This window comes from Penicillium lagena (assembly GCF_028827675.1).
Source record: "Penicillium lagena strain IBT 129212 chromosome Unknown utg000001l_segment0_segment0, whole genome shotgun sequence".
Lineage (NCBI taxonomy): Eukaryota > Fungi > Ascomycota > Eurotiomycetes > Eurotiales > Aspergillaceae > Penicillium > Penicillium lagena.
Genome location: NW_026623222.1, coordinates 5,592,997 through 5,613,716, shown reverse-complemented (window position 1 = coordinate 5,613,716; position 20,720 = coordinate 5,592,997). Strand labels below are relative to the sequence as shown.

General features: G+C 53.9%; 12 protein-coding genes across 12 annotated transcripts; 5 read left to right on the top strand and 7 right to left on the bottom strand.

Moving 5' to 3' along the window:
* Positions 1-616: 616 nt before the first annotated feature.
* On the bottom strand, positions 617-916 carry N7510_002479 (uncharacterized protein; the record flags this gene model as incomplete). Its single annotated transcript, XM_056974406.1, has 1 exon — positions 617-916. One exon carries the CDS (start codon positions 914-916, stop codon positions 617-619), a length of 300 nt encoding a protein of 99 aa, XP_056839523.1.
* A 640-nt stretch (positions 917-1,556) lies between these two features.
* Positions 1,557-2,750, top strand: N7510_002478 (P1 family peptidase; the record flags this gene model as incomplete). Its single annotated transcript, XM_056974405.1, has 1 exon — positions 1,557-2,750. The coding sequence occupies one exon, from the start codon at positions 1,557-1,559 to the stop codon at positions 2,748-2,750; it is 1,194 nt and encodes a 397-aa protein (XP_056839522.1).
* Positions 2,751-5,167: 2,417 nt separating this feature from the next.
* Positions 5,168-5,953, bottom strand: N7510_002477 (uncharacterized protein; the record flags this gene model as incomplete). Its single annotated transcript, XM_056974404.1, has 3 exons — positions 5,168-5,475; positions 5,549-5,690; positions 5,801-5,953. The coding sequence occupies 3 exons, from the start codon at positions 5,951-5,953 to the stop codon at positions 5,168-5,170; spliced, it is 603 nt and encodes a 200-aa protein (XP_056839521.1).
* Positions 5,954-6,007: 54 nt separating this feature from the next.
* On the top strand, positions 6,008-7,399 carry N7510_002476 (uncharacterized protein; the record flags this gene model as incomplete). The annotated part of the gene is made up of 2 exons (XM_056974403.1): positions 6,008-7,300; positions 7,361-7,399. 2 exons carry the CDS (start codon positions 6,008-6,010, stop codon positions 7,397-7,399), a joined length of 1,332 nt encoding a protein of 443 aa, XP_056839520.1.
* A 536-nt stretch (positions 7,400-7,935) lies between these two features.
* On the bottom strand, positions 7,936-8,557 carry N7510_002475 (uncharacterized protein; the record flags this gene model as incomplete). Its single annotated transcript, XM_056974402.1, has 2 exons — positions 7,936-8,040; positions 8,228-8,557. 2 exons carry the CDS (start codon positions 8,555-8,557, stop codon positions 7,936-7,938), a joined length of 435 nt encoding a protein of 144 aa, XP_056839519.1.
* A 66-nt stretch (positions 8,558-8,623) lies between these two features.
* On the bottom strand, positions 8,624-8,812 carry N7510_002474 (uncharacterized protein; the record flags this gene model as incomplete). Its single annotated transcript, XM_056974401.1, has 1 exon — positions 8,624-8,812. The coding sequence occupies one exon, from the start codon at positions 8,810-8,812 to the stop codon at positions 8,624-8,626; it is 189 nt and encodes a 62-aa protein (XP_056839518.1).
* A 1,653-nt stretch (positions 8,813-10,465) lies between these two features.
* Positions 10,466-12,525, bottom strand: N7510_002473 (F1F0 ATP synthase subunit alpha; the record flags this gene model as incomplete). Its single annotated transcript, XM_056974400.1, has 5 exons — positions 10,466-11,716; positions 11,771-11,891; positions 11,946-12,002; positions 12,114-12,305; positions 12,356-12,525. 5 exons carry the CDS (start codon positions 12,523-12,525, stop codon positions 10,466-10,468), a joined length of 1,791 nt encoding a protein of 596 aa, XP_056839517.1.
* Positions 12,526-13,251: 726 nt separating this feature from the next.
* N7510_002472 (2-hydroxy-palmitic acid dioxygenase MPO1) lies at positions 13,252-13,986 on the bottom strand (the record flags this gene model as incomplete). The annotated part of the gene is made up of 4 exons (XM_056974399.1): positions 13,252-13,710; positions 13,766-13,825; positions 13,870-13,893; positions 13,954-13,986. The coding sequence occupies 4 exons, from the start codon at positions 13,984-13,986 to the stop codon at positions 13,252-13,254; spliced, it is 576 nt and encodes a 191-aa protein (XP_056839516.1).
* Positions 13,987-14,445: 459 nt separating this feature from the next.
* Positions 14,446-14,703, top strand: N7510_002471 (uncharacterized protein; the record flags this gene model as incomplete). Its single annotated transcript, XM_056974398.1, has 1 exon — positions 14,446-14,703. One exon carries the CDS (start codon positions 14,446-14,448, stop codon positions 14,701-14,703), a length of 258 nt encoding a protein of 85 aa, XP_056839515.1.
* A 162-nt stretch (positions 14,704-14,865) lies between these two features.
* On the top strand, positions 14,866-15,541 carry N7510_002470 (DNA-directed RNA polymerase II subunit RPB7; the record flags this gene model as incomplete). The annotated part of the gene is made up of 4 exons (XM_056974397.1): positions 14,866-15,114; positions 15,169-15,249; positions 15,307-15,476; positions 15,532-15,541. The coding sequence occupies 4 exons, from the start codon at positions 14,866-14,868 to the stop codon at positions 15,539-15,541; spliced, it is 510 nt and encodes a 169-aa protein (XP_056839514.1).
* Positions 15,542-16,197: 656 nt separating this feature from the next.
* N7510_002469 (uncharacterized protein) lies at positions 16,198-17,947 on the top strand (the record flags this gene model as incomplete). The annotated part of the gene is made up of 2 exons (XM_056974396.1): positions 16,198-16,509; positions 16,565-17,947. The coding sequence occupies 2 exons, from the start codon at positions 16,198-16,200 to the stop codon at positions 17,945-17,947; spliced, it is 1,695 nt and encodes a 564-aa protein (XP_056839513.1).
* Positions 17,948-19,214: 1,267 nt separating this feature from the next.
* Positions 19,215-20,696, bottom strand: N7510_002468 (cytochrome P450; the record flags this gene model as incomplete). Its single annotated transcript, XM_056974395.1, has 2 exons — positions 19,215-20,537; positions 20,643-20,696. The coding sequence occupies 2 exons, from the start codon at positions 20,694-20,696 to the stop codon at positions 19,215-19,217; spliced, it is 1,377 nt and encodes a 458-aa protein (XP_056839512.1).
* Positions 20,697-20,720: the final 24 nt, after the last annotated feature.

Below are 20,720 nucleotides of genomic sequence, written 5' to 3'. Positions count from 1 at the left end.
GGATGCCTGGAGTCTCCCCACTTCGAGTTTTCGCTCACTACAGTAATCGCCCAGGGCATGAAGACTTCGTATCATGCAGGCTGATGGAGTCTTCCATTCCGGACGTGTACCAGGCGTACGGTACAAGTCAGTAATGGCCACCCTCGGACTCCCCGATCTGCGTCTTTACTTCCTCGCCACTTCACGGCCAGCGGGTGTTGAAACAAGGAATTCGACACCCGTTTCATCCACAATTCCGCAACCGTCTCCTGGTCTCACCTCGGACCGCGCGTTGTGCATTCATTTGGCCAGGACCGTCGGCGTCTGCAGAACTCAACTTGCTCAGCCCCCATGATCCGCACTCCCCGGCGGGCATGGCTGCATCGCAAAAGGGGACGCCCTCAGCTGGTATCTACGATTCAGACGAGTCCATCCCACTGGGCGGGATGCTGCACCCCAGTGTTCTACCGTCATGTACAATGCCCGAAAAGGGAAAGCCTGTACGGTCCAGATCGAAGGCATCCCGGTCTCGCAGATCGCCTCGTGTAAACTGAGTCAGCCAGCACTGTGAGAAGCCCTAAACGTGCAGTTCCCAAACCACCCGTTCTCGACAGAAATTCGCAGAAGACCAGGAAAATTACAGCAGAACATGTCTTTCCGATGTATCAACTGCCGCTAAGGACGCGGTCTCAGCTGATGGAGGGTCAAGTAGACGTGGGGCACCGTTGGTCTTGGGCCGCTTCAGCCATCGGATTCGCTGACGGCAACCGAGCCCGGCCGACGCGCTGAAGCTGAACAATCCCTGCTCCGATCTGCGATTGGGCTGCAGAGCGAACGCACCGTCATCTACCAGACTTTCCCCGACGCCACCGTCATTACTTACATACAGAATACTGTACAGGGTTCTTTTTTGGCTCTCCCCGGCCTTGTTTGTCATGCAGACGAGTTCGGTCACATGGTCGGCGCAAGGGGTGAGTTAGGAGGAGAGGCGCGCCAGATGGACGGCCAGGAAGGAATAGAAAAACTAGCGACCGGGTACCGTCGGGGGGTACCTCGTGGTGTGGTCTCTCCTTTGGCCACACTTCCCATCCTTCGTGGCTCCATCCAGACTGCGCCACGTTCCTTTGCCACACGGTGGCTGTGATGGTCGATCCGCCCGGCTCTCACGGTGCTTCCGAGAGGCGGGAATAATGGCAGAGCCCGGCGTCATGCAGATGAAAGTATTCGAAAGCATCTATTCCGACAACCAAATGTCCATAAATCAAAATAAACATCCAAATCGACTCGGATCGACACACCCTGCCACGGTACCCGTAGGAGACGGCTGGCACGGAAACAACCCTACACGACACTCTCATTCCGCGTATGTGCCCAAGGGTTTCACTATGAACAGTATACCGAAGGATATAGCACCGGGGAAGAAATGGCCATCTTCGGTCCCATCCATGTGCCCGTGGCCTGTGCGCCCACGTTGCACCCACGTTTAGTTCCCGCTCATGAGTCATCCAGGTCGAACCAATATTCAAAGTTGCAAGCCCCGGTTTCTCAACCACCCTTGGTGTCTTCGAGAAAGCAGGATGGCCTTGACGACCGCGCAGCCGAGTTCCCCGCGTGGACGCTTTCGAGATGTCGTTCCTGGTGCGAACCTGGGTAATTGGAAACCCGGTCCCAAGAATGGCATCACGGACGTGGAAGGTGTGATGGTCCAAACCACGACCATCCGAGATGGCGCATCCATCAACACAGGCCTCACAGCAATCGTGCCGCGAAAAGACTGGTTCCACCAAGCTTGCACGGCGGGCATCTTTCGTTTCAATGGTTCTGGCGAGATGACGGGCTCACATTGGATTGAAGAAACAGGTCTCCTGCACTCACCGATCCTGATCACCAACAGCTTTTCTGTCGGTGCCTGCTACACTGGAATCTACAAATACGCTATTCAGCACTACGGGCAGCAGGAGTCCGGAGTAGACTGGTTTCTGCTCCCTGTGGTAGCGGAGACGTTCGACGGTCACCTCAATGATATTAGCCAGTTTGCCGTCACTCCGGACCACGTGGTTCAAAGCTTGACCGAGGCCTCGAGTGACCCAGTTCCTGAAGGCAATGTTGGCGGCGGCACGGGCATGATGTGTCAAGGGTTCAAGGGAGGGACGGGGACTAGCAGCCGAGTAGTGCCAGGCGTCGATGGCAAACCCTACACCATCGGAGCTCTCGTGCAGGCCAACTACGGGCGGATGCGAGACTTGCATATGTGTGGCATCCCAGTTGGGCGAATCCTGGCAGCAGAAGCAGAGAAAGACGCTGCGTCGGCAGCCAAAAAAGCCGAGTACGACGCGGCCAAAGATAAAAAGGACGGCTCCATCATTATCATCCTTGCTACCGATGCCCCGCTACATCCCATCCAGCTTCAACGTCTCGCTAAACGAGCCACAGTCGGACTGGCTCGCGTGGGCGGTTATGGCCATAACCCGTCCGGAGACATCTTTCTTGCATTCTCAACGGGCAATGCGATTCCGGTCCAAACGGACAGCGGCCAGGTCGATCGTTTCAAGGCTAGGGAGCTGGACATGAGCTTCATTGACGACCAGTCGATCAATGGGTTGATTGAAGCGGCTGCCGATGCTACAGAGGAAGCCATATATAATGTCCTTTGTATGGCAGAGACAATGACGGGAAACCAGAATCGCACTGTCGAGGCTTTGCCCTTGAAGAGAGTGGCGGACATTATGTCAAAGTTCCAAGAGACAGAGAGTGTTTGTTTGGGGAATTAGTGAAGAAGAAAATAAATAGATCAAGGTTAACTAATCGAAGACCTGGAAAGCGTTTGACATGCAAATGTCCGTCTTGCATCTCAGGCTTGTATCTCGACACTTTACGAGAACGTATCTGTACTGAACATACTGAAGCGAAAGTAGACACGACATGATACCGGCCTCGAGGTCAGCATAAATCAGAGAAGCTTGGCTTGCACGTACGTATATGCTAATTGTTAGAAGCGCAAAAGAAAATTTCGAGTCCATATAACAGAGTTTTCTGTTGCAGATTATCAATTCAGTCTGTACCCTTCATTACCCATTTGATTTTCTCCTCTGGGGATGTTGGACCACAGGAACACGTATTTGCTAGACATGCTCTGATGAACGTACCATTCTACCGCCTCCATAGCATATCGGTGTTACCTTGGAAGGAATGATCGAGAAAGCTCGATTAAATTCTCACATCAACAAATTCAATCCATATAAAATGGGATCAGTTAAAATCCAGAAACACCAATAGAACATCTGGGCCTAACATATCAATGTCGTGAATTGATGTCTTCCTTGGCATCACAGACCGAGTCGGTGAAGAGAATCTTAAGAAAGGCACATACAAGCTCAATATTTGCCGGTTCTTGTTTCATTCTTTGTTCAAGCCTTTTACGCAATGATGATGATGATGCTGCTGCTGATGATTTATTTGCCCGATGTGGCTCGCTTCAAGTCCAGCTGCTATGCGGGAGTGCCGCCAGGCCTGTCTGTATGCCCTCAGAATTGACATGTAACGGGGAACAGTGCTAGTTCTAAAATAAAACAGCGGATCAAACAACAGTCACCGCGTTGCAGGGACCGCCATGTATAATCCTTGAGAGACTTCTCTTTGCCCACCAGTACATGCATGAATCAGTGAGATCTCACCAGTATGATCTTCGATGCGTATTGCCACCTGCGATGGCGCTGTGACGGGGAACAGCTGTAAGTCACTTAAGCCAATCGATCAGCATGAAAAATATCTGGTCCTGGAGTGAATTTAGAGCATCAATAGCCCAATCTAGAATCCAATGATCGTCTTTTAGTATGGTAGAGCGTTAATGTTGTTTGCAGAGCTGCAAACAATAGTACTAATCATAGGTGCAGATCCACAGATCATCTGCAAAAATTGAGTCGGAAGGGCGGCCAACTTCACTCACCGAGACGAGGATCGACAGCACACCAAGCGCATTTCACGGAGCTCGCCTACACCTATGTATTGCCCGAAGTGGGATAGAAATGGAGCCTCAAATTTTTCATACCTCACGATGGATTGCCCTGCGACCGTTCGCTAGGAATTTGGAGACTTCTCGCTGTCATGGAGTAACATCGCGAACCGGGCTGTACCTGGCCCCACTCCCCGGGGCGGAAGGATGCAACGAGGTTAAGCGATTATTTCCCGCCCTCACGTGTTTCTCATCGTGGCATCGGCATGCAAGCACCCGCAGTTCAACCGATCAATTACAATTCTGAAGGAAGTCCCTATGACGTGAAAACGTGCCAATTTAAGGGCAATACCTCACAGGGCAAGGATGTTGATGATTTGTTAGATCAACATCAGGATGCGGACAGGATTAGAGGGCACGCGAAGGATCCACCAGCCCTCCCTCCACCATCATAACACGAGAAAGGCATCTCGTCACAAGCCATCTCTCACGGCCTCTGGGGTAGAGCTGGGTTAAGAAAAAGACTTACGAAGTTATTATTATGGACGGAGCTTGATTGGCCTCCGTGCCCACGGGTCGCAACGGTGAAAGTTATGAGGATCGGCCAGGTACGAAAAAATCAGGGTCTAACGGGAGACCTAGCAGAAAACTCTAAGCGCCTTTACTACTCCAAGCGGAGGACGGACACATTTTGGGGGTGCTGGGTCCACGGGCTAACGGCGCTATTTGCTCTCGACGGGTATCGGTGATCAAACGGTTTTGAGGATTGAAGATTATAATCGTAGCTCGCGTGAGGATCATGTTATTGTTACTAGCGAGTCAACAATAGACAATAACAAACTATACAGGACATGAATCATATTGGATTCTCGTTCGTTCTCGAACCAAATCAATGCAACCCCCGCCCCTGTCGATCTGTGCGCTAGGGAGAAGCCCTAAGTTCACGGTTCTTGTTGATTTCTCTCCAGCTCACATGCTGCAAAAAGCCTTCGGGAGGCTTGCTAGCATGATTAGAGATCCAAGCGTAGGGTCCACTAAATTAATTTATTGTCCGGCACTTTTGGCGGGGACCCTGCATGACGCCCCTGGGGAGGCGGCAGGGTCCAGTTCGAGATGTCGTAGGGCGTTCAGGGGTAATATAAACAGATGAACGCCAGTTTGCGAGACTAGGGAGTGCGTTCCATGGTCAGAGTTGCAGTGAAAAGCCAGCAACAGAGTCTGTTAGCCGACTCATGTTTAAGGGATGTCTTTTTCCGCCCCACGGTATTGGGATTGCCCCGCGGGCAACTGCTCCCCGCAACAAACAGCAGAGACTGCACTCTGCCGGACGCCTGCAGAGGTTCCAGGCAAGCGGACTTGGCTGTGCACAGGCAAGAAGATGACCTCGCCCCGTAAGATCGACTGAGAAGTCGCTTCTCTGTCGGGTCTGGCCCAAAGAAATGCGCCCGCTTGGGCCGGGATCAACGAGTCAAGGGAGCGGGTCCGTCCATGGTCGCGACGAGATTTAGTGGACTGGCAGGTGCTCGCTATACCCAGCACGATGCCTCTCCATGCCGATCGCCCAGCGAAGATGAACCCGGCCCTCGAGCTTAGACCGAACCAGTTGCTATATCGCACGTCGCAATTTCCCACTCCTATCATTCGCTCCCAACCCGCTAGCTGCAGCCCTGCTAGGCTCGCATTGGCTGAAACGGAACAATAGCCTGAGCTGGTCCCTGAGGCCCAGGGAACCACTCAGGGCGGCTCCGCGAGGGTCAACCTAAGGGGAAATTACCATCAACACACGGAACGAAAAGGGGAAGTTCTCCGCCTGAACGGGTCTAAACGCTTCCTGCCACTTACATCAGGACAAATTAGACTTGAGCGGACCTGCGCTGGCTTCACATGTGGAGTGCCGCTGCCAGCTCCTCGGTCTGCTCCATCAAAGATCTGCGGAGAGCAATGTCCGGGGCACATAAAAGGGGAGCGGCCCCATATCGCCCGCCCGTTTTGCTCTTCAAGACGTCCATTCTTTTCGTCCATTCCTGTCATTTCAGTCTCTCGTTATCGTGTGTGTGTGTATAGCAATCCGTCAAGATGCGTTTCACCACCGCCTTCCTCTCCACGCTCGTTCTTTCCGGCACTGCGCTCGCCGGCCCGGCTCAGGTATCTACTTCATCTACCGGAAGTGTTCCGACGCAAACGCGTGAGACTAACGTTGTCAAGCCTGCCAACAATACTGCCGCTCATGCAGCTGGTGCGGATGACAACTCGGACAACACTCTGACTGCGTCCCACGCGGCCAACACCGATACACCGAAGCCTGCTAACAACGGCGCTGGTCTTGGAGGCATTCTCGGCGGCGGTAACTCTGATACCAACACCGCCACCCCAAGCGCTGGTGGTGACACTACCAGCAGCACCACTAGCAGTGGATACCCTTCTCAGACTAGCCCCCCTGGTGGCCTGGCTGGCATTCTGTCTCCGAGTGGAACGTTCCTGGATGGGCTCGGTGGCCTCACAAATGAGCTTAATGGTGTCAAGGGCCTGCTCTCGCCCACCCTTTTGGAGGATATCGAGTCCTTCTTCCACCACGTCGCCTATCTTTTGGATGACAAGACTACGGATCAGACCAAGTCTCTGATCGGCGCCGCCTCGGATCTTCTGACCCAGAAGAGGGTTAACCAGCTGTCCTCGCTGCTCGATCTCCTCACGCCTGCTCTCATCGACCAACTCAAGGATCTCCTCACCCCGGAGACCATCAAGGAGCTTTCTAACCTTTTGACCAATGCCAGCAACCTCCTCACCCCTGAATCCGTCAAGGAGATCAACGGCCTCCTCAAGAGCGCCACCACCTTGTTGACCCCGGAGGTTGTGTCGGAATTGAAGTCTCTCTTGACACCGGCGACAATCAAGGAGATCAACTCTCTCCTGATCAACGCCAACAACCTGTTGACTCCCACTTCGGTCAAGGAAATCAACGGGCTTCTCTCTGGAGCCAGCCAGTTGCTCACCCCCGCCATTGTCAGCGATCTGAAGTCCTTGCTCCAAAGCCTGGGCCCTATCATGCCCGAGCTCAAGAGCTTCCTCCAGCCGGGTACTTTCAAGGAGCTGTCTGGACTGCTCTCGAACGCCAATGCTCTGTTGACTCCTGCGTCCGTTAAGCAAATTAGCGGTCTCTTGGCCAACGCCAACAGCCTGCTGACCCCTGATGTTGTCGGTGACTTGAAGTCGCTGCTGGGAGCCTTGACTCCGATCATGCCCGAGCTCAAGTCCTTCCTGAAGCCCGCGACATTCTCGGAGCTGGGTGCCTTGCTGGGCAATGCCAACGACCTGTTGACCGGCAAGTTTGTCCACGAGACGACTACTCTCATTGAGGACGTTTCTGACGTACGTTATCTCCTTCTCTATTAAAATCTTGATCGAAGTTTTGCTGACTCTGCTGTACAGTTGCTGCCGACGCTCATGAAGCTGCTGGGTTCCATGTAAGGAGATTTATTATAAGTTCTATGGTGATGGAGTAATTACTTCGGGTGGTTAATATTCTCTGTTTAATATTAAATATGATACCGTTGTTGCATATATGAACTCTTGAGTGACTATAGTTGGTGTGCCTGTTCGTAGCGGCACTTTTAGGGCTTCTTGATGGCGGTCAGACTCAGGGGAAGTCGTAGAGCGCCACAGCAGAGACCTGATCGTGGAGGTCATGAAGGAGAGGAGACGAATGTAGTGAGTTGTATTGACTGAGTGATCGCCCAAAAGGGAAGGTCTATCTACAAGCGGCGGTTGACGCTGACACCTCAGGCACCCACTTAATCACTTGTAGAATCTCGTCGAGGATCCTAGGATCGAGGCGTGATTTTGGGGAAAGGATCTGTTCGTTTAGGGGGCTCTGATCCTCCCAATCTCTCCGCGAGAGAGTATCAGTTAGGGTGTTTCGTTTCCCGGCCGATACTTGATCATGAATTGAAATTGAGATAGGAACCCTCTCCAACGAGCTTGTCTGCCGTTCAATTTCTTTGACATTATAGAGTATTCGAGCTCCTGGTGGTCAGGGAGGATTCCAAATGGCTCAGGACGGTGTAGTCCACAGAGTTCTGCCCGCCACTCTTGGAGCGCGCGGATGATCGCTAGCATTTCCTTGTCATAGCTCCCCGATCCTCGTGATGTGTCAGATTCACGCCCTTGTAGATTAGATGATAGCTATCTTGTATTGGAAGCATCATCGTTGCCCAACGAGGGCGTGGATGCCGTCCATTGCTTTCCCGAATTGTGGTGACTCCAGTCGCAGCATCGCTGTATGGGCTGGAGTCCTACTTCCTTCGTAGAGAGCGGCTCTTCGTTAGCGTCGGAGCTATCGTCTGAGTGGTCATCGTCAGAATTGTCATCAGCGGCGTTGGTGAAACGATGTCTTCTCAGTTTTTGAGCAGGCTTCTTGCCGACGAGTCGGGCGTGATCGCTCTTGCCGACCAATGCATAATACCCATCCCAGATGACGATGCACACAGCATTTTCTACAGCGACCGCGTCACCCACCGGCACCCGGCCTGGGCGGAAATCTCCATTGGTGTCAAAATCGTAAGGCCAGAGAAGGCCACGATAGCAAAGCAACAAGCTTAGAATCCCGCTTTGTACGAAGCTGTGCATCGTGCCCACCAAAAATAGAGATGATACACTGAAGGGTGAGGTCGTGAGTTGAATTCGGATTGTGATTTAACTCCGGAACCAGCCAGACATTTTGAGAATGATGTAGGTGACTGGCGAATCCTCATGGCCATCGAGATCCATGACCACATCCCCGTACCCTTTTGAAATCATGCGATTGCCTGTCTTGGCATTAGCCGGGGAGACAGGAAGCTGACAAGGGGTATATGTGATGAAATGGGAATCATAGGGGTTCATGGTGTTTGAGGCCTCCGAGTCCATCATCCAATCGTTGGACGATCCGTCAAGGTGTGAAGTTTGTAGGTAATCTTATGGTACTGGTCTTCCTTGCGGTATTCCTCCACGATCTCTGCTTCTTCAGCTAAGCGGACAAACTCCGTCAAGAAGTCACTGAAATCTTGGTTCAGGCGCATCGTTAGGTCGTCGTATTTCTTTCGTACGTTCACCTGTCGATTCGGGTTGACAAAGACAGTTCAAATTGTTTCAGAAGGTCAGGGGCATCGGCTGGATTTGTGCGATGGTTTGATGGTTCGATGGCTGTAAATGATATCGAGCCTTATGGATCCTAGAGATTGCTGGCGGTGAGACAAGTTCCAGGGTGACATGCTCGATATTCACGAGATAGTAGAGAACTAAGCAGAAGACGGGTGATATCCTTCGCCTCTGAACTGGTAATATGTATCGTATCTTGTCGCCCTTTCTCTTGGAAGAAGCGGGCAGCTGTGAGTCTTTCGTCAGGCCAGCCAATAGTTCGTGCCAGCCAATAGTTCGTCTTGCATACGCTGGTTCAGCGTACGGAAAGGAGTAGGCTGAAAAGAGATCAAAGAGATCCGTAGTCATCACCGTTCGTTATGCCTTCCTCGGCGATTTCTGTGGAAAGAGCCGTTGCTTGTAGCTGTTTTGTGAAGCTAGGCTGCCTGGACCGGCGTTTTTCCTCCATATATTGTCGCCTGTTTGCTCTCGCACATCTCCAGCTTCACCGGCACGGCGCGAATTCTCCACGGGTCGGCCCAAGGGCTCGGAACATGACAAATTGGGCCTTGAGAATGGCGGAGCTGGATGTCACGATTTGAACCTGCTGGATCAAAAGTTGATTCGAATGATCGACCATCAAGCTGGTGGATTCTTCCCGCATTGCAGAGGCGCAGGGAACTTCGAAAGAATGAGTGCGAGGTTCCACCAGTCGCTACCAGGTCTATCAAGTAGGTAAACATGAGTGATGGTTCATGGAGAAAGAAAAAGCAAAACAAAACATACCTTCCGTGTGGCGTTTGATCCTTGTCTTCGAGAGTTTTGATGATGGACCTGGCCAGAGTGGTTGAAACCATTAAATGGTATGGCTGATGGTTGTATATGTATATAGCAGGAGAGGTGGAAGAGGAGAAGGGAAGAAGAGGGGGGGTTTTATACCTTTGCCAGACAGGGGATGCCATGAAAGGAAGGCAGGCATTTGCAGTAGCAAACAAAATCTACCTATTGTTGACAACAAATGGTCTTTCTGATTGAGGGCGATCTACAGCTCCTGTACGTTTAATTCAAGAACAAAAGAAATCGATTGCGGTACCAACATGCGGACGCAAGGCGGCCAGACGCAGAACCCATAGAGATCCTGCGCGGTCGCCTAAGCGCGAGACGATCTAAACGTACAGGGTAATAATCACATTTTGGCAACCCCTGCTCCTTTCAGCTTTCGTTCAGCTCCGGAGAGGCGCTACACGATTAATGGGCACCCGCAACAGAGGACGACGACGAAAAAGAACAAATGGCTTCAAAATTGTACAAGCTATCTTCACCCAAGTCTATGCAAGCGATAGAAGAGAAAAAAGGAGATGATCAGGAAAACAAGCACGACCCCATTTTCCGAGCCTCAAACCTCAAAATTCCTCGCATCTATGCGTTGAAGGACTTGTTGAAGGAGGTGATGACCTCCTTGAGCTGAGCCTCAAGTTCCTTGCTGACCTGGCCCTCCTTGTCGACGGTCTGCTGGATCTCGGGGTGGGAGCTCTTGAGGTGGGCGAGGAAGTCAGCCTCCCAGGTGAGGATCTTGGCGACCGGGATGTTGTCAAGGAGACCGTTGACACCGGCGAAGATCAGGGGCACCATGTCGGAGACAGCCATGGGGCTGTACTGCTTCTGCTTGAGCAGCTCGGTCAGACGCTCACCACGGTTCAGGGTCTGCTTGGTGGAGGCATCCAGATCGGAACCGAACTGGGCGAAGGCAGCGACCTCACGGTACTGAGCCAAGAACAGCTTCAGGGAACCGGCGACCTGCTTCATGGCCTTGACCTGGGCGGCGGAACCGACACGGGACACAGACAGACCGACGTTGATGGCGGGACGGATACCCTTGTAGAACAGCTCGGACTCCAGGAAGATCTGGCCGTCGGTGATGGAAATGACGTTGGTGGGAATGTAGGCCGACACGTCACCACCCTGGGTCTCAATGATGGGCAGAGCAGTCAGGGAACCAGCACCGTGGGTCTTGTTCATCTTGGCGGCACGCTCCAGCAGACGGGAGTGAAGGTAGAAAACGTCACCGGGGTAGGCCTCACGACCGGGGGGACGACGCAGCAGCAGGGACATCTGACGGTAGGCAACGGCCTGCTTGGACAGGTCATCGTAGATGATGACGGCGTGGCGGCCGTTGTCACGGAACCACTCACCCATGGCGCAACCGGTGAAGGGAGCAATGTACTGCAGGGGGGCGGCCTCGGAGGCAGTGGCAGCGACGATGATCGAGTACTTCATGGCATCGTTCTCCTCCAGGGTCTTGACCAGCTGGGCAACGGTCGAGCGCTTCTGGCCGACGGCGACGTAGATACAGTACAGCTTCTGGGCCTCGTCGCTGCCGCTGTTCCAACGCTTCTGGTTGAGCATGGTGTCGACAGCGACGGCAGTCTTACCGGTCTGACGGTCACCGATGATCAACTCACGCTGGCCACGGCCGATGGGCACCATGGAGTCGACACACTTCATGCCGGTCTGGACGGGCTGGTTGACGGACTGGCGGGGCAGGATACCAGGGGCCTTGAGCTGGGCACGGCGCTTCTCCTTGGTCGCGATGGGGCCCTTGCCGTCAATGGGGTTACCCAGAGCGTCGACAACACGGCCAAGCATCTCAGGGCCGACGGGGACATCCACCTAATGCATCATGAGTAAAGCCGTTCGTCAGATGTGGTCAATAGCATCACTTACAATCTCGCCGGTACGCTTGACAGTCTCACCCTCCTTGACGAGACGGTCGGAACCGAACAGCACAACACCGACCTGGCCGGCCTCGAGGTTCATGCACATACCCTTGACACCAGAGGCGAACCTGTAGGGGGAAGCGGTTAGCAATGCCAAGACTTTTACGGGGGCTGAAACGTACTCGACCAGCTCCTCAGCCTGGACGTTGGTCATGCCGTGGACACGGGCGATACCATCACTACACGAGGTTCCATTAGTTTTATGTTCCATGTCGAATGGCGTTCATCACGGGCGGATTCGAAGGGATTGGCGCCGAGGGACAAATTTTTCTTGAGGGGGTCAATCATACCCGACCGACAGAACACGACCAGTCTCAGCGAGACCAGCCTCCTCCTGAACACCACGGATACGCTGCTCGAGGATGGACGAGACCTCGGTAGGGGCAGCCTTGGCCTCGGCGGCGTAGGAGCGAACCTGCTTCGAGGCAGCGGAGAGGGGGCCGGGAACAGCCGCGCGAGCCTGCCAGGTAGCGAGAGAAAAACTTGTCAATGACCGAACCAGCAGGCAAAAAGGCATTCAATCCATTGTCACCGGGTCGGCGCATGTCCTCCGCATCGATCGAGCTCGAGGGCGAGATGGAATGGGTCGGACTGGCGATGGACGAGGATGGCCATTGGGACTGGACTCACCGAGGCGATACGGCCAGGGGCCGAGACGGCCGCGACAGAGCGGCTGGACTGCCGCAGAGCGTTTCTGAACATTGTGATTCGGGGGTTCAGAGGATTGGAGGATAAATTCTCTGGGGTAGAGATGGAATTGGGGGGAGGGGAGAGGGAAAAGACGAGAGAGGAGAGGTTGTGGACGGGAAGGAGAGCTTTGTTCGGGGGGGGGGTTGGATTCTCAGGACGGCGCTAAGCCTGTTTGGACGGACGGGTTGAGTGCCCCGGTCCGGCAGGGCAGGGCTGTTCTACTGGTTGGATAGATACAAGGACTACATTCAAAAATCCTATTGACCCTTCCGATCCTCTTCGACTACCTATTCCACGCTGTCAGGGTGTGGCAGTTTCTGTGAACCCTCGTGAGTGTGTGTGTTTCGACCGCACTAATTTATCCGATTCTTCCCGGCTTAGGTAATGCATTTTGTCACGGCAACCACTGATGCCAGATCCTTTGGATCTAATATACTTCAGATGAAGCAATGGAATGGATATTCGAGCTATCACAATAAACTCCAACTCTGAAAGCACATACTACGCAATGTCCTCGAAAACCGTTGAGAGGGGTCCCTTACATAATGCACAATGGCGAGATTTGCCAGGCATTTCCGACACCGTTGACTGAAGATTAGCCGCCAGTCGAGCCAAGCCCTGTCGAGTCATGGCAGAGCTGAAGATAGTCTCAGCCGAAACAACTCGACTCATAGACAACATGGTCGCGTGGTGGCACTGTCACGCCCCAACCTAATAGGTAACTATAGCCCTGGCGGACTATTTAACCGCCTTCCCCTGCTTCTTCAGCTGGCGAAACTTCTCCACCTCCAACTTGACGCTCTCATCGAAGCGATTCTTTAGTTCCGGCCGATACCCGAAGAAGAACAGGATCTCCATCCAGACGAACAGCGGCGCCAGCAGGAGCGCCTGCACAAGATTATCCAGCAGCGCGGGCGCGCGGCCCTCGTACACGCCATGGCCGACAAACTGGGCCAGCCATGACACGACGTGGATGCCGCCGGCGTAGTAGTTCACGACACTCCCATAGGTGCCCAGGAGGTAGTTGCCATAGGCCGCCGAGCCGACCACCAACGGCGCGATCAGGCCACCCGCGACGGGTTCCAGGAGGATGTAGAACGTGGCGTAGATGAGGGCGCCAATAGTGCCTGCATTTGCGGGGAGGTATTCGTATTGTAGTGCTTCGGGGAGGGGGAAGAGGGTTGGGCAGTTGCAGGCCTGCGTTGAGGGTCAGTAGGATGCCACGGGGGTTCGCTGGGAGGAGACCACGTACGAGGATGATGCCAGTAAACAGCAGGATCGGGACACAGGTGATGTGGATGGCGACATTAACCTGGGACGGTTAGGGAAAGACTACTGGCGGGCCAGAGTGCATACTGGGTTATTGTGGTAGGCTCCATACTTTTAGGGGTCAGTGGTGATCTCTCGTCGTGACAAGAAACAGCTTGGAAGGAGACTCACAAAGAGCAGCTGTTTCTCTAGGTTGAGGGCCATGCTGGCTGGGTGTGATGGAGGGAAGAGGTAAAGGTGGCGGACAATTCGTAGGATTGTCGTCCTGCGCGTCTGTCGTCATGTGCTGTGCCGAGGATGTGACACCGTTCGTGTTTTGATACCGTATTAACGTGGATAATGGCGCTGGTAATGATGTATAGTATGGTCATATAGTCTGACATGGAATTAGATGACACTAAGGAAAGGCATGGCTGTCAGGAAGTGTGAAATTGATTGAAAAGATTATGGAGTTAATTGGCGTTGTCAGTGAACTGTATGGGTAGAGAGCCTGTGTGCCAATCCGCCGCACATCTGAGTCGTCGAAATATATATCATCAGCAACATGATGAAAAAGAATCGACGTCAAGGTAAGACATCAAGAAAGATCCACATAATGGATAGAAAGATTCATTCATCTCCAATAGGCACCACTCACCAAGCCTGATTCTTCACACCCACACAATGGGATCGGGGCCCGTCTATACCTGGCCCGGTCACGTGACCAACACCGCCAAACCTCCCACGCGCGAGATCGACCTGTCTCGACCTGCCGAGCCAGCACCTGCAGCACTGTATCTGCCTCCCCGCGCACACGGCAGCCATCTTTGCCATCGCCACTCGTTTGTCTGCTGCCCGGTCCTATTTTCCCCCGTCTTGCTCTATCCACACCGTGGGGTCATGAGCTTGCGGTGGAAGACACCGTCGCTTGTCCTCCATTGACCGCTCCTCGTCCCCGTTGATCGGCAGCAATCGCGACCCTTGAGCCCCTGCCAGCACATATCGGACGAAACAGGGCAGTGGGAACACTGGACCTGTGATCTCTTCCTGTACGATCAAGGCGCAGTCACTCCTCAGCTGCTGATTATCTTCTCCTGCGCCGAAATGTTCTTCCTCAAGGAAGAGACCAAGGTCATTTCCCTGCACCCATCTTACTTTGGACCCAATGTGCGAGAATACCTCATCACCCGGCTCAATGAGGAGGAAGAAGGACGGTGTACCGGTGATCACTTCGTGATCTGTGTGATGGACATGGTGGATATTGGCGAGGGGCGCGTGATGCCGTCGAGCGGACACGCTGAATATACCATCAAGTACCGCGCGATCATCTGGAAACCCTTCCGCGGCGAGACGGTATGCACTGAGACCCGAGCTTTCGGGTCCCCAAAAACTAACCCGCGATTGCAGGTCGATGCCATTGTCACCTCTGTCAAGCCAACGGGTATCTTCACTCTGGCCGGACCGCTGTCCGTTTTCATTGCGCGAAAAGTATGGGATTGCGCTTCTTGCACGGGACGACCTCACTGACTTTTTGACCCCCGCCAGAATATTCCCTCCGACATCAAGTGGGAGCCCAACACCGTGCCTCCGCAGTATACTGACCACGCAGACCAAGTGATCGAGAAAGGAACCAGTCTGCGTCTGAAGATTCTTGGTGTGAAACCCGACGTGGCGGCCATCAATGCCATTGGCACTATCAAGGAGGATTATCTTGGGTAAGTTGACCGGGATCATTTTACGACCTGATACTGACCCCTTCGCTACGAATAGTCCCCTGTAATGAACAACGACGAGCCACATCCTCATTATGATCATGTACGATGCAGTCTCGTTTTACACTCGAGGACGCGGGGGAAAGGGAAAAAAAAGTGGCTAAACCAGGTCACGCACAAAGGCGTATATCCCGGACGAGCAAGTAAGTGCTCACAGTGACTGGCCGGTCTCGGGGCATCGCAAAGACGCACCCTGCTGGTTCTGGCTCATTTTTGCGGTCCTGATTCTTGTCTGCGCGTCCGGATAAGCCGACATCTGTCGAGCAGGTCGCTGGATGGGGAGGGGGCCATAGTACCTGTGCCAGCACTTTTTTGTACAGTCCACGGCCTGAATAATGTACAATAACTATCTACTGAAGCTTTTTCTGGCACGATCTCAGATTCTCGTCCGATGAGAGGGAGCATGGGAAGTGTGGTGTTTACCGAGACCATGAGTAGACCGGGGTTGCCGTAGGGACCCGGGTGCCCTTAACGGTCGTGGTGAAACACCGGCGTGTGTTCTGTAGTTCGTCATTCCCCTCCGCGCTAACTACCGCGTTCCTGCCCCTGACTGGAAACAACAAACCCTCCCCCTCCACATTATTATTATTCCCTCACTCTCCTCTTGTCTCCCACCACGTCTGACTTCCCCTGCTTTCATCCCCACCCCCCCGCGGTCAGCACCATGACCTATCTTCAGGACGTTTACCAGCGATTCCTGGCAAGCCCTCGGTCGGCCTCGCTGGCGGCCGACATCTCGCTCATCTACGTGACCTCCACCACCCAGTTCGACCAGCCAGATGCCGTCATCGCTCACCTGTCGCGACAAGCCAGCATTGCCAAGAAGACGTCCGAGAACGTCCTCAGCGTCGTCGAGGGCACCCGCTCCTTGTGTTTGGATATCGAAACCACTGTCCGATTCCTGGAGGGCGGCGGGGCCTGGCTCCCCTCGATCGACGATAATTTCATCGTCGATCGCGTCGTCACGTTCCCCACGGTAAGTAAACAAAAGAAATTATTCTCCGACGCGCAACGCTAACAAACGTCTGCAGGTCCACATTGTCAACTTCAATTCCGAGAATGAGATTCAGCAGGTCCGCATTTACTGGGACCAGGGCTCCCTGCTCAAACAGGTCGAGGTGATCGGGGCGCGGGGTCGTACCTGGCCCATTCGTGATGCGAAGGACCAGATCCGTTACATCAAGGCTGCTGATACTGCCAAGTCGGCTGCGCCGCCGTCGCACGGGGGCAAGACTAGCGACCTGCCGCGTCGACCGGCCTCCCCACAGAAGAGACACATCAAGGATCCATATGCGGCTGATTCTCTGTTCGATCTCTTGTCCCCCAGCAAGGCGGATGTGGCACGGGAGCAACAGAACGAGTCTGCCCCTGCCGCGGCCGCGCGACCCGCTTCTGCCCAAAGGGATGCTCCGGAGGCTGCCAGACCTTCCTCCCCCAATAAGCGGATAACCCGAGACCCGTACGCTCAAGAGTCCCTGTTTGACATGCTGTCGCCGAACAAGGAAGCCGAGTCCCGTGAGCCAATGCGCCCCTACGCTCCTTCGGCTGCGAGGCCTGCTGCACGTGCATACGGCGAGCTGTTCGTCGGTGATGATGAGCCCAGTGTCCCCGACTCGCCAACCAGGTCGGCTGCTCCCAAGGCCGGTGCGGGTCGTTCGAACCCCAACCGGATCTGGGGCGATGAGGACGTGATGCCTGACGAGCGCAATCCGGGCGAGAAACGTGCGATGTACAAGAGCGACCCCCGCAAGTACAGCCACTTCGATATTGGCGGTGAGCCCGTTGAGAACCAGGGGAAGGCAACCTCCCGATCTGGCAAGTCGCGTCACCAGTCGCAGTGGGATTTCAGTGACTTCACAACCCCTGAGAAGTCCGCCACGCGCGCTCCCCACTCCCAGGAAGTCCGCAATTTCGGCTGGAGTGATGAGGATGAGGGCACCGAGGCGCCGCCACGCAAGCCCGCTGTCCCTCAGCCCCGTCGTGACGCTGATATTCACTTCGAAATGACCGACGACAATCGGGGAGATGACTCGGGCCGCATCATCACCGCCTACCAGAACCGCGGCCAGAAGCTGTACGAGAACCGTCTATGGGATGAGAACGGTGAGGCCGTGCCCACCGAGAAGGAGATTACACGCCAGCAGCCCCTGTCCAACGTGGCCAACACCCAGAGCCGCCGGAAGGACTTTGGCGCGCAGTACGAGATGACCGATGACTCGCCGCCCCCGAGCACGACCGGCGCTTCGGAGAACTACCCTGTTCCCGAGGACCGCAAGAAGGCCGTGAAGATGATGGAGGCGAACTGGGAATCGTATGATGTGTCGCCCCAGCCCTCCAAGCCTGCTTATTCGCGCAACAACCACGACCAGCGCAACAACCATAACCAGCCTAGCTGGTCGATGAACGGCGAGTAAACTTCTCAATGATATCCACCATCTCTTTATGTTATTACTCCCCCTTCTACTGTATGACAATGCACGGCCGATTCGACCGACCACGAGCAAAACAATGTGTATCGATACCCGATGAATTTGGAAGAAACCAAAAAAAAAAAAAATATTGGGCGGCGGTTGATTGCGTCTACCTACATCTCTGCTTGTATGAATGAGTTCCGATGCCTCTATTGATTGCCCTTCTTCCCATCGTTTCTCTTATGCCTCTCCCCCTGCGCTGGGTCTTATCTCATACCATTCCCCGCGTTTACCATTTCTGTTTCTCTCTATGATACCTTTGCTTCCTGTACGAATTACTGTCACGAGAGCGAGGTTGTTTAGTTTAATTCGATCCAAGATTGTACGATTGACTTCTCTTGTTGAAGCATGGCGTATTGACGAACTATGCCGATCGGGCTTGCCTTGTAGCAGACTAATGGGGCCATGAATGTTCCTGTTTCTGCCACAATGACCTGGCTTGGGTAGCCACCATCGCTAAACCGAAAACACTCTATTTCTGATACCTTGCAGCCTCGGCACGCCTAACAAATAGACCAAGCCCTCCCCACTAACCCGCAACTCCGTGTACAAGGAGCTTCGTAATGCCCAGCCGGCGCCACGCACAAGACGACGGAACAAACAGACCAGTCATGGCCCTTCAGTAAGTAGGAAGAAGCATCTAAGTAGGAAGAAGCATCATAACAGTTTTCGTTGGCTTGTCTCCTGGAGGAAGGGAATAAACAAGCCCATTGTCCCACCCGAGTAACTAGACTATCCCCCTCCCAGCTTTTAGGTAGACCAGCTACTGCTCGGCATTCGATTGATGCTTTTCCTTGCCGGCAAGACGGTCTGTGAGTGTCACAAGGAGAGCGGGCTTGTCCCAAAGGAAATACACTTTCTGATCTGTCCAATTGGCGCTTTCCGGGCACAGGGCCAGGTTGAAGTGGTACAGCAGTTTGCAGAGGATCAGGCGGATTTCGCAGTATGCCAGGCTACACACACAGTTAACATGGAGGTAATGAATCAGTCATGATACTTGCAGAAAGCCAAAAAAAAAGTGCCAAGCAAGAATAACCTACTTTTTCCCCAGACAGTTTCTGGGCCCCAAGCTGAAAGGTTGTAGGACATCCTTTTTGTCGTTGTTGAATCGTGCATCAATGCCCAGCCATCGCTCGGGGATAAAGTCGTTAGGGAAGGTGAAGTTGGACGAGGAGTGGTACGAGGCGTAATGGTGGCAGGCGACGATGGTCTACAATTCCGAATCGGAAACAAAAGAGTTAGAAATCAGGTCTTTATATACGGCTGGAGCTGTGCATACACCCTCTGGCACGAAGTGGTCATCGATCATCGCTCCGCCTGCAGGAACAATACGTGCTAGGCTCGTCACGAACGGTGGGTACAACCGCAGCGACTCTTCGATGACGGCTGTTAGATAGGGTAGGCTGGCGATGGTGCGGAACGAGATATCTGAGTCCTTGGCGAAGGCGGAGCGGATCTCAGTGACGAGCCGGCTCATGACAGCTGGATTCGCCGAGAGGTAGTAGATGCAGCCTGTTAGGAGGGTTGCGGCTGTTTCGCTGCCGGCCACGATGAGACTAATGGCAGTGAAATAGGTCAGCAGGCCTGAAGAAGAGGAAAGGAAAGGAAAGGAAAGGAAAGGAAAGGAAAGGAAAGGAAAGGAAAGGAAAGGAAAGGAAAGGAAGAGGACGGACATAAAAGCGTTGGAATGGATCTCGGCCCTGCTCATAATTCGCTCGCCGTCTCGATACTGACCATTGGTCTCACTTAATCCATTTTGCAGAATTGCAGACATGAAATCCGTGCGAGCCATGTTTGTTGCCAAGCGCCAGTCGACCTTTTGGGCGGCGAGGTTGAAGTGTTCCTGGGCCTTGCGCTTGACTTCGTGCGGGACGAGGGCGTCGAGCAGAGCACTGAGCAGGGGGAATTGATGCACAACTCCATTGATGGAGAGGGCCTTGATGGAGCTGAAGATCAGTTTGATCCACGGGTGCAGCTGGCTGTCCTTCAGGCAGTCAAAGGACTCCCCAAACATCAAGTCGCCCGTGATGTCGAACGTGGTGTAATTCATCCAATTCTTGATATCCAGGTGGGGAGAGTCTTGCTTGGTGATCTCATTTCGCAGCTTGTTGATCAGCGTGTCGACATATCCCACAACCAGACTCTCTTGGTCTCTCAAGGCCCGTTCCGAGAAGGCGTGTGCCAATAGTCGCCGCTGGCGAGCATGTACAGCATTGTCGACCGCACAGACGAGGTGGTCGACTCCATTGGCGGGAGGCAAGTAGTGGCTGCGGTCCTTGGCAAAGCAGCCGCCAGGACGAGCACCGTAGATATCGCGGAATGCCTGCGTGGTGTTGAAGGCGAGTTCGTTAGGGCTGATGCGTACGACGGGGCCGTACCGGTGATGGAGGGCGGTCACGTCCAGGTGAGTATGACCGCGCAGGACCGAGAGCTGCGAAGGAATGCGGGAAATGGCCCACAGCTTGGGACCGGGAAAGCGCCTCAGAGACGACCAACAGAGCTGGTAGACGATGCTATACACCCCGAACAGCACCTGGCAGCTTCGGTTAGGGCAGTTCTAGACGCCGAGTGGTAGGAAGTACATGTCGGGTCCTGCAGCTGCTACAAACGAGGGCGTACGGATGCGACTTACCAGGACTCCGGCAGGCACACTCCAGAACAGGCTGCTCGAGGTTACCCAGGACAGGAGCATCATGAAATTGAAGGAAGGGGAGAT